The 11,442-nt window shown below is 38.7% G+C and overlaps 1 protein-coding gene across 1 annotated transcript; it reads right to left on the bottom strand.

Annotated features, from left to right (window-relative positions):
• Nucleotides 1–2,894: 2,894 nt before the first annotated feature.
• ednrbb (endothelin receptor type Bb) lies at nucleotides 2,895–5,822 on the bottom strand. The gene is made up of 7 exons (XM_068572445.1): nucleotides 5,409–5,822; nucleotides 5,141–5,253; nucleotides 4,750–4,954; nucleotides 4,306–4,446; nucleotides 4,069–4,202; nucleotides 3,863–3,971; nucleotides 2,895–3,059 (listed from the first exon to the last, which is right to left on the bottom strand). Exons 1-7 carry the CDS (start codon nucleotides 5,820–5,822, stop codon nucleotides 2,895–2,897), a joined length of 1,281 nt encoding a protein of 426 aa, XP_068428546.1.
• Nucleotides 5,823–11,442: the final 5,620 nt, after the last annotated feature.

Below are 11,442 nucleotides of genomic sequence, written 5' to 3'. Positions count from 1 at the left end.
TTGTCCAAAGAGTTGTGGGAAGTACTGACAAAGTTTATGAGAATAAAGTAAATGTGTTTTTAATCTTCAGCAGCACATGCAACAATGGGGGAGCCTGAGCCCCACGATATGCCACCCCGGGGGCAGGCTCTATACTTAAGGCTTACAACAGCCTCATTATCTCCCTCAACTCACATCAGATCCTAGCAGCAGTTTGTCACAGGCAGGCTCCTCTCTGCCAGTAGGCATCAGACCAATCCTCCTGCAACACTACTGTACATAATTGCCATATGGACAGCATTTTGAGCCAGACTGAAGACTAAAAAGCCCTGCAGGCAGATTCCCCAGATAACTAAATGAATATTTTATCTCATTTCCATCTAATTTGCACCACATTATTATACAGAACTGAAAATTTTAATTAATTGATAGAACAGATCAAACACAGGTTTACACTTTGATTTTCGGGAGCTGTTATTTTGATAATTTGCATGACTTTTTTCCTATGCCAAGCTTTTTAATCTCAGAGAATTTCCGCATCTCTATATAGCAACAATATAATAAAACATACAGCAAATTAATAACTGTCAGCGCACATGAAATGCTTGTCTTGGTTGTGTGAGCAGTTCCAGTGAGAAGTCCTTTTACCTGCCACCCCACTGATTAATTAATTTCACACTGTTTAATTAAATCCACAGTCTGGGGAGTCTGGGCAGCACCGTGGGGAGCCCTATCTGAGCCTCGTGTGTACAGAGATTACTAAAGAAGGTCTCAGACACCCGCTCTCTCGCTGATGTTGACACTGACATCACCCTTCTCTGGATACCGGAGCTTGATTGTGTCAGTGTCATCTGGCATTTGTGAGCTTTTACTGCTGGGGACATGATAACGCTGCACCATTTGTTAATTATCTGCTGGCATTTACATTAACTGAGGAGAACTGAGTATTTGACAGCATTTGACACAAATTAGTGTCCGACAGAAGCGTCAGATGAAGTGTGCTGCTAAACATAAACCTTGGATTTCCATTAAGTGTGTTAGTTAACAGTACAAATATAAAGCAAAGCCATTTGAAATGCTAATGTAAATTTATTATAAAAGAGAAATTAGTTTAATAAACACACAAACAGGACAGCTTCCAAAATCTGTATGTACATATATGTATATAGACACATAAAATACATGAACTATGTTGTTACAGACCAAAAGTAGTGCAAATTGTCTTCCGTGCAAATGAGCATATTGAACTCCCATATCCTGTCCAACACACTGTTGTCTCCAACAGTCAAAGCCTAAGAGACACAGAGACGCTCTCTTATGTCAGAACAGAGAGAGGTGCACGAGTGTGTAGCGCAGCAGGTAATGTGACTGTGTGGGCTGAGAAGCATGCATGTTACACTCGCTGTTCTCATAAAACATTATTTTTGGCCACAAACATATTTTGAGTTACAACTTTAAAATATTTAGATTTATGGCTAAATATACAATGTTGAGGACTATGCTATACATTATGTAAATTTGAAAGGATTACATTGATTCTTGCTAATCTCTCATAATAACAAATAAACCTGATTCTCACTGCCGTATGCTCAAATATTGTGCTAGTATGTGGAGGAAAGCAAGGATAATCGATTAGGTACATAAAGATGGCAGCCTGCTGGTTTGAAGTGATGTGATGTGGAACCAGCATTTCTTTGTGTTCCGTATTTGATGTGTCAAGAGCTATCAGAGGAACAAACATGTTGTACAAAGTCACAATATTTAACAAAGTTGCCATATGGTTTCAATGCATATTTACGGTTTAATAACATCATTTTATTCCTACGTGATCATGCTACATGTGCTTAAAAAACAAAGACAAGTACCATAGGTTGACAGTTTTATTTGGGCTACATACATAACTTTACTGGAAAGTATCCTCAGGAAACATCACAAGGTCATGTGCTTATTATGCGTCTCTGCATCACAAACATCACACATATTCAAACACTTTTATTCCAACAAACAACTGCATATTTTCAAACAGTTGAGTGTTGTGCTCTTTACTTAGACAAGATAAACTTTTAATAGGCATTGCTGTGCACAGCATCAAGACAGTTTTGCCGACTGATACGGCATTAGTTGAAGAACAGTGCTCTATTTGTGCTTGCCTTGTCCTGTGACAGGAAGACCTATCAGGTGCTCATCTCTACCCCCCACCTCTCCCATCCGTCTCTCCTCCTGACCTCATTCTGTCATCTTCGTTTTCCTTCTTCCCCTCTCTCAGGTCTTTTATAAAGTGTCTCCATGCATTACACATTTAACAATGCATTAAAAATAGGCCACCATCAATCAGTCATTCAGTGGCAGAGAGAAACTACTTGTGGCACCAATTTGAAATGTTTTTCAAGGTTCAAGAATGAAAGGAATGCTATAAACTCTTTGCGTATACGGAAAAACTTACCAGAGATGAAAACGCACATTTATGTGCTAATAATACACCATACCCATGAAACCCATCGTAATAATTTTGAATTCTCATTTGCTTGATTTCCTACGGTATAATGTCTTAACATAATCCAGAAACAGAATGAAAAAAAATACATATGCAGGCGGTAAGCCGTGACAAGATTTGTGTTGATGGGTGCCAGGTTAGCGTCATGCCCAAAATAGTGATTTGAGAACTGTGATGCATGATACAGGATAGGTACTAGGTAAAATCTGATGTAATGGTTGGGAGTGAGTCAAGCCTCGGGGGCAAATAGTCTGACTCCAGGTTGCTCATACCAAAGCAGATGTTCAACTGACAAAAGAACAAAAGGCAATGTGGCATGTTATTCACAGGGTATCATACATTATCTGGACGGTAGTTGCTGAGCTACAGATAGAGCTGTTTTGGTAGCCATATACATATGATATAGAAATACTGTGTATTATTAACACGGTAAAGTGTTCTCAGGTAGAGGTGTGCAAGTTGGTTCGTGAGCTTTGATGTTGCAGCTCTGCTCTGAGGCTTGATCCTGCGTTCTGGACTTCAAAACAGACTCTGCCTCATCATGGGTAACCGCTTGAAGAGGTAAACACCAACTGCACAGACATGCCTGAAGGTCCACACACATGAACATTTGGTCAGAGAACACATATTTACCAGCAGCGTTACGTGGCGATAATGGCACATTACAAAGTGTATCTGTGCGTGTGTGTGTGTGTGTGTGTGTGTGTGTGTGTGTGTGTGTGTTCGTGTGTGTTGTTTTCACAGTATAATCTGAGTAGAATGCAGTTTTTGCCTATTTGTATAAAAAAAATTGTTACTTTGGTACAGAGTGGGCATAATAGAAAGCAATTTTTTTTGTTGCATATAAAAGCAATCTTAAGTTGGATTGTCTTTTAATGAAAGAAAATGGGATATATTAAAAGGAAAAGCCAAAAATAAAAATGGTGATATAAAAAATATTATTGCGGAGGAAGAGTAGTTATTGCGCCACAGTGTGCACACAACCAAAGACAAAAACAAAACAAATCAAAGTGTGTTTTAGGCATGTGCTTCTGAGTTAGAACTACAATAAAGTATTTTAAAGAAAGGTTGTTTTTTTTAAATTGCCTTAAAGCCATGTTTTCATCTTCCTCATAACACATCACTCTGATGCAGTGACAAACTGTCTGCTAGATTGCCAAGTGTCTGTTTTCTTCTGACAAGGTTTTTCCAGACCATTTTCACTTATTACCCCCTCGGGTGATTGCTTGCTCCAGTCTGGGCCTTTTGTAGACATGACTCCATATGTCCCTGATGACACATATGATAGCTCATCCAATGTGGATCACAAAGCTTTTCACCCCCACCAAGTGAATAGTACCCTACATAGGAACAACTAGAAACACAAATGTCCGTGACAGCATATCTTACCTTAAAACATCTGTTAAATCTCTTGCTGACTGTATACAATGCAATAGGGTTGATGCACGAGTTGATTGATGCCATATTAATGCCAAAATAGTCTAGCACAAGAAAGACACTGAAAAAGGATGGTGAACATTAGATAATAATCAGACAAAGGAGTACAGACCAGGTAAAGAACAATGGAAAAATTGTATCTAATTTCACATGCTCACCTTAGTAGCTGACACCGTTTTGGATCTTTCTCATCATATATGGTTGATTTCAAGATTCTGCTGAGGTATAGAGGCAACCAGCAAAGGGCAAATACAATCACCAGGCAAAACACAGTTTTGGCCACTTCTCGTCTCTTAAAAAAAGTAAAATATGATCAATGTCAAGGTGGATGTTATGCAAAAATATGAGCGATGTGAAATAAGAGAATGTTGCAAAATCTGCTCAAAAGTAATAACCTGCTTGGTGTGGTCGCTTAATGTGTTATCAGTATTCCTCAGCATTTTCCTGGTCATGAGTGTGTAGAAGACGGCAGTCCAAGCCAGTGGCATGCAAAAATAGAAGCCAAACAGCCACCAGTCCTTTACTGATTTATAAAACTGTTGATTAAACATGACAGAGGCCCACAGTCAGTCAGTACTACAGATGACATGATGCTCCGTTGTTGCTATGTCACAGCGTGTATAAAACAATGTCAGAGACATAGGTTTACAAGGACATCTACAAGAATATGTGAGCATCTATTGGACAAAGTTATGAGAAGTAATATTAGAGCCATTGTTCATTTCCTTTCCTGTCAACACTTATACATGTTGCTGTATGCTGGCTATGAAAAGACAAATCAAACACATGTTGATCTGTTTGTTTTTTCCTGTTGCGTTGGCTGGAGATTATTACATTACCTGCATGAACGGAGTGGTTTGCATGGGATGAAGCAGACATATTCTCAGATGCTTGTCTTTATAGTCCATTGTTATCATATCAAAGCCGACAACTTCAGGCAGAGCCAGCAGGATAGAAATAACCCATATCAGAGATATTTCTATTGCTGTCCACACTGGAACCCTGATGCCTTTGATTCGATTCCAGGATACTACAGCTCGGTATCTGCAAAATCAATGGGAAAATGTTATGGCTTGGGGGATTTTATGTCTGGAACAATAATTGATTTGTCAGTTAAAGAACATTTCAAGGGCTAATGCTAAACAAATCTGTCTGCTCGATAAAATACAGATAGTAGCCAGCCAACACTACTTCCTTGTCGGGCACAGGGCAGTGCAGCTTACTCCGTACCTGTCAACGCTCAAAGCACATAAGCTCAACACAGTAATTCCAACAGATGTTTTCTGTATGAAGGGAACAAGTTTGCACAGCAACAAACCAAATGGCCAATCTTCTGCCATGAGCTGTAGAAAAAAAGAGAAGAAAAAAACAGACCCACAATCAATTCAAGGTGAGATTGAAGTTTTAAAATGGATAAAGAGAGCAAAGGACAGAATACGGTGCAACATTGTTTTCACATTGCAGTTGTAACACAGCACAAGGTTAAGAGTTAACTCACCCTGTATGCGTTGATTGGAATGTCAATCACAATGTGGATCAGATCCCCCAAAGCGAGACTCGCAATGATAATGTTTGGTCCACTTCTCATGCATTTGTTTACATATATGATCTTCAGTAAGGCTGAATTTCCCACTATTCCAACAACAAAAACAACAGCAGAGACCACAGTATGGACATATTTGAAGGCGTCTCTGATTCCAGCAGACTCCAAGCACATAGGAGGGTGAGGTGTTTTTTGTCCTACTTGAGGTGGATGAATTGAACTGTTGGGTTTCTGCTTTGCTGGAATTAAGAGAGCAGGGGAGGCTGTTTCAGTTAGTTCAAACACAGGGAAAGGTTCTGAATGCTGATCACTGGCCTCCCCTCCCATGAGAATATTTGCCAAACAAAAAATGAGAGCAACAGTCCACATTGTTGATGATTTCCTAAAAACGCTGTGAAATGTTTTTCACCAGTCCTTGAGGGAAAATAAGGAAAAATAATTAGCACAGCATCTCAGCCTTGAGATTTGCATCAAAGTATTCAGGTGAGGTAAAGGATTAATTCCATTTATCGTAAAAAAAAAATTAAAAAAAATGTCATCTTACCTTCAAATGCAAACATACAATACAAATTAGTCTCTGGAATACCAAGAAAGTAGGCTGTGTGTCCAACACAAAGGACTGTTACACTGCTACTTTGTTGTAAATGTAACACCCAGCAGAGGGAAATCAGGGTTTTATAGACTAAGGTATTGTTGTCAGCATTAGTCATCGATCTGTCAGTGGTGACTGTAATTACATCCCTTGCTGCATCATCCTGAATGAAAGGATGGCACTGAAGTGTATTGTCTGTAATCACAGAGTGAGATCATTTTATAGGCTTTCGTAGGCATGTTATGTTACAGTTGTTTCCACTCTTATCACTAACAAGTTGTTTGTTGCAGCTAGTTTAACATAAAACTTCCAAATCTAAATGTTTATTTTTGTGACGAAATGGTTTCCTTTAAGAACACTAACGTTGGGTGATTTTCACCCGAGCGATTGTGGTTACGTAATTTGTATTGTGTTGTTTTTGTCTAAGCCTTGTGTTCACAGATGTTTTTGAAGGTGGGCGTGTCTCTCTGCGCCAATCCCTGTTTGTTTTTTTAACAGACTCGTGTTTGGGTGATTAGTGATAGAGGGTTTTATCAGTAAAGGGAGACTTTTCCTTCACCGGAACGGGTGGAGCAAAGAACTAGTTAATAGCTCCATTACATATATTTTTTTTTTATCAGATTTCATTGACGAGTCCCAAATTTTTCACCCGATTTTGAGCCTTCTTTTTAGGGTCCCCCAATGATACCTGTTTTTTGTTTTGTAAAAAGTACTATAGGATATTATGAAAGAACAGTACTTGAATTAGCCTTATACTGTTGTATTGTGGAATATATATTTTGATAAGAGGTATTTTTTATCAGATACATTATATCAGGTGGAATTATTTTTAACGTTAGTGTTCTAAGGTTAATCTTAGAAGTCATCATTAGTGAATGTAATGGGAACATGAAAAAAGTCTTCAGCAACTATATGACATTTTGGATAAATGAGATGGATGCAAAACTACTTCCAGTCAACTGCACTTGAACAATAACAAAAATGATACAAATGGAGCAGCGCAATGTTCACAGTGTCCTCTAGAGATTTTGCTTCAGTTGACATATCACGTTTTTAAAACATGAGTCAGTCTACATCCTTCCAGAGAGATACTGCCGCTGCATCTCCTGAGAGTCCTAAAGAAGGTGACTTCTCCCCTTGACAGCTTTATGACAACCTGAAGAGCCTGGAGGAGCAGGAGACATGTGACGACCAGAAAGGTCCCCTTGTTAACATCATAACCGACAACTACTCCAGCTCCGCTTTCAACATTCAAATCTGTACTTCGCTAGCGGCAAATGACCTTGGAAAACTTTGTGCTGGCATTCTTCCACAAGAACAACTGATTAAGAAAAGTGGGTTGGTTGACTATGTTGAAAAGTATGACAAACAGCCAGGCTCTTTATCTACTATATTACACCTAGTTTGCCCTTCTAGGTCATTGGAGAGAACCCAGATGCTTCAGTACATCACCTACAGAAAAGGAGCCGTAATTTATAATTCCATGACAAAACATTTTTAACATAACAATAATACAATGTTCTTCTTCAGTGACCGTATCGTTGACCTACAATGTTACACTTTTATCATTTGTAGTATTTTGTTTTGATCTGCAGTAACATTGATCAGAAACCAATCTCGATGCTTTAACCTTGGTCTACCATGTTCTTTGATGGTCAAATAATTATATGTTGCTGGTCTGACTGGTCAAACTGGTAAAAAAAAAAAAAAAAAAAGCTTTTATTTCTGCAGGAGAGAATAAGAAGAAAAAAATATGCTGCCACTGAGATCTGATTTTTTTTGTGTAGTGCTTCCTAAAGCCACCATTACTGCAGGGGCATAGTTAAAGCGAATGCACTTTCTCTTAAATATGAATGGTTGAGTCTACTACAGTAGACAATCACACCCTCCAATGGATAAAGGTGGTCTAAATGGGAATAGTACAGAGTCCTAAATAATATAATGGCATTGGCTTAAGTAGAACAAAAAAAATTGCTATCCATAATGTTATACCCTGTATACACTAAATGTATCTCCTTCAACTTTAGTCTCTTACCTTGTTAGCTAGTTTTAGCTCAGGCAGCACCATACTTCTACCTAGCTAGCCCCAAACAGCAGACTGATAAAGTTAGTGACTGGCTCGCTGCAAAAGAAAGTAAACTGATTTAAGAAGATATGTTCTTAAGAGTTTACAAAGAACAAAACAGAGCTGAAAGGTAAGTTTGTATACTTCCACTCCTCAGGTGACCAGAAACATTACTTTAAGTAACCTGAATTGTTGCTAATGTTGCTCCATGTCTGCGGATTTCTTCACAAAGGGACTGCCAAAACAACTTAATGAGATGTCAGCTCGTGTCAGTAGATTCATTACTTTGTTTAGCACTCAGACCCAGACAGATTGGGAGTGGGTGGAGCAGAGAATCTCTTTCAGCTGTCAAGGTAAGCCATGACATCATTTTGGGTGCAAAGGGGTCACATGTTCGTGCCCCCTTTTGCCTCTCATGACTGAAACATATGTCAAGTTCCCAATTATTTCTCTCTTGTGCAGTTCAAAAGGAAATTGAAGATCCCCAGTTGTTACAGGCAAAAGTGGTGAGAATAGACACCATAACCATAGCATTCTTCAGAGGTAACCTGCTCATGGCAAAATGTGTGTTGTATGCATATGTCAAGTGATAGTAATTGTGTTAATACAACGGAGTAAGTACTGGATTAAACTACTGAACTTTTTACTCTTGTACTTTGTGTGAGTGCTCTGCAGTAACATTATTATTGTCTCAAACACCACACTAAAGACAGAAGTCACTGTTATGTGATCCACCACACACATTACAGCATTTAGCATGGTAGCTAGTGCTAGTATGCGCGTGAAACAACATCCTGTGTGTGACTGATATGGGTCACTAAGCGTGGCGGCTGGGTGGTGCATGCAATCTGAGATTAATTATGGTAAATCCACATTTTACTCAATATATGTCAAGGTACACAACTGCCATGCTATACTCTAAAACACTTTTACAGATGTTTAAACATTGGCCTCCACGGAAAAAACAACTTTGTTTGAGTAAAAATAGTGAATATAATGTGTTTCTTCCAACCCTGCTTTTAAGATCAGAACCACTGTCACACCGCCAATTTCTTAAATTTGTCTGGATAAAGGCCACACAATATTAGCAATGTACAGATTGTAAAAGCCTTTAAAACAAATTTGCGAGGATCCTTTTATGCATTTAGGTTATATGTCGCGTATACCAACGATCTGTGCAGTCTTGGTTTTCTGTATTCACATCAGGATCCAGAAGATGAAATGATACCAAAGGTAGGTCATAAAATGTCTTGTGTGAGTCCACCTCGTCTTATTGCATAAAAGCCGAAGCCAAAACAAACGCCTCATGTTGAAAAGGTACAGTCGAGCTAGTCCTGTCTCAATATTAGTATCGTAGTACCATAGTGCTTGAAAATGATAGCATTTTCATTTTCTCACAGTAGCTTTATAACGAGTGGAGGCTATAATATCAGAGGTGGAGAGGTGATTGTGTCTATTTTCTTGTTGCTGCACTCTAAGTTTCAGAGGTTGAATTGAAACAGGATGTGCACCTTGCTCATTTTGACTCTTGCTAGCAGCTTTGTCAGACCGTCGTACAAAATACACTGCTGGAAAATGAAACAGACTTTGAGGGGGTGAGTGTAGATTGTTTACCTCTAACAATAAATTGAAAATAAAATAATTAGAATTAATGGCTGTTGCGCTAAGATTGACTAAATGATTTCCATTTGTGGTGAGAGAAGGTTCATAGGGGACGAGCACATATAAAATAAATGTTTGTTTGTGTACATTTACTTTTATTCATTTCTTTTGTTGTGAGCAAGCTAAGCAAATGATAAAACTTATATTGGGAGAGACAGAAACTGCACAGAAGGAGTCAGATAGGAAGATTGATGTGATCCCACCTGCCCCTGGCATGAGTGAGGAGGGAAGAAAAGCCTCTAAAGTGTAGTCAAAGGTGAGGTGAGCAACATGCTTGTCTGGATACCTTCCACATTCATTTTATAAGTTGGTAGGATTGAGTGGAAGACTGCCAAGGACATACAATTGTACTGTATGTTTATATTGATTGGACTAGAGTGTTTGCCATTAAAGAGTGGCCTCTCTTTGTGTTGCAGGAGCATGCATTATGAGGTGGTATCTGAATTAGATTTTTATATCCTTAAGGGTTGGGTATTGTATTGTACATGTTTCCTACTTTTGTAGAACATAATTTAAATCTACAATGTAGGTTGAGACATTTGCAACTCAAGAGAAAATCTAAACAAGAACTCCAACGACAACTTTAAGATATGCGAATAAGTATGCAACCTGGGGCCCTTTAAGAAATTAAATTTGCAATATTAAGGGAGGTAAGGGAGTGTTTTGTATCCCTTTAAGAATTGCACAAAGTGGAAGATCAAGGAATTGGTCAAAGTACTTTAACAGAGGGTGCACATTTGTTCCTTTTGATAAAAGATTTGCACAGTGTTAATGAGCCTTAATAGACAAAGTCATCCTTCTAGGAAAGCAGCCATTATAATATCCTCAGCGGAAGCTGCTAACTTCACTTACATCATCTTGGAGGACAAGGATGTAGCTCCCAGCATCAAAGACATTTTCACAAATAAAGGCCACGCCACATGATGTCATCCCAGTGGAATCATGTAGCAATTATTACTCTGTAATAACTGCTGTTATGACAATTTAAACAAAGTGCTTGCTAAAATAAGGCATTAAAGGAACGGCTCCACATTTTGGGAAAGATGCGTATTAGCTTTTTGGCATGGATCTTGATGAGAAGAGTTATACAACTCTCTTTTCTGTATAGTAGCTACAGCCAGCCGCTGTTTAGCTTACCTTAGCATACAGACTAGACACAGGGGACACAGTTAGCCAAGCTGTGTCTGAACCAGTGGCGGGCTGTCAGGGCCTTCTAAGCCTTCTCTTAGGGCCTAAACAGAATCACAAAGTTATAACTATTTTCAAATTAAAAAATAACAATAATACTTTTTATTTATTATAATTAAAAGTTATAGATTTTTTTATTGTAATTGTTTTTCACAAATACACTACATGTATTATATTATGTTTTTTTTTTCTATTTTGTCATTGCACTGTGCAGCTGCCTTTATCTGTTCCTCTGCTCCTTCAGGCCTCTTGTATGGCTTCTTGGGACTTGTTTAACAGCATTTAGCCTGGTTAAAATATATGGAAGAGCCTTCTCGAGACCCTAAACGTGTGATTGGTCACAGGGCCCGCGTGACCATTAACATGCGCTGTGATTGGTCAGTGAAGCTACCATCTCAAACCTCGAAGCTAGAATCTCAGGACTTCCTGACTGACCCCTTTCCCACAGAGGTTTATGTGCGTCTGGTGAGCGAAATACTGAT

Source organism: Clinocottus analis, unplaced genomic scaffold (genome assembly GCF_023055335.1).
Source record: "Clinocottus analis isolate CAN_PGR_092001 unplaced genomic scaffold, fCliAna1.0.p SCAF_12, whole genome shotgun sequence".
In the NCBI taxonomy this organism is placed as follows: Eukaryota; Metazoa; Chordata; class Actinopteri; order Perciformes; family Cottidae; genus Clinocottus; species Clinocottus analis.
Note: the sequence above shows the minus strand (reverse complement) of the source record. Positions and strands in the feature narration are given on the sequence as shown.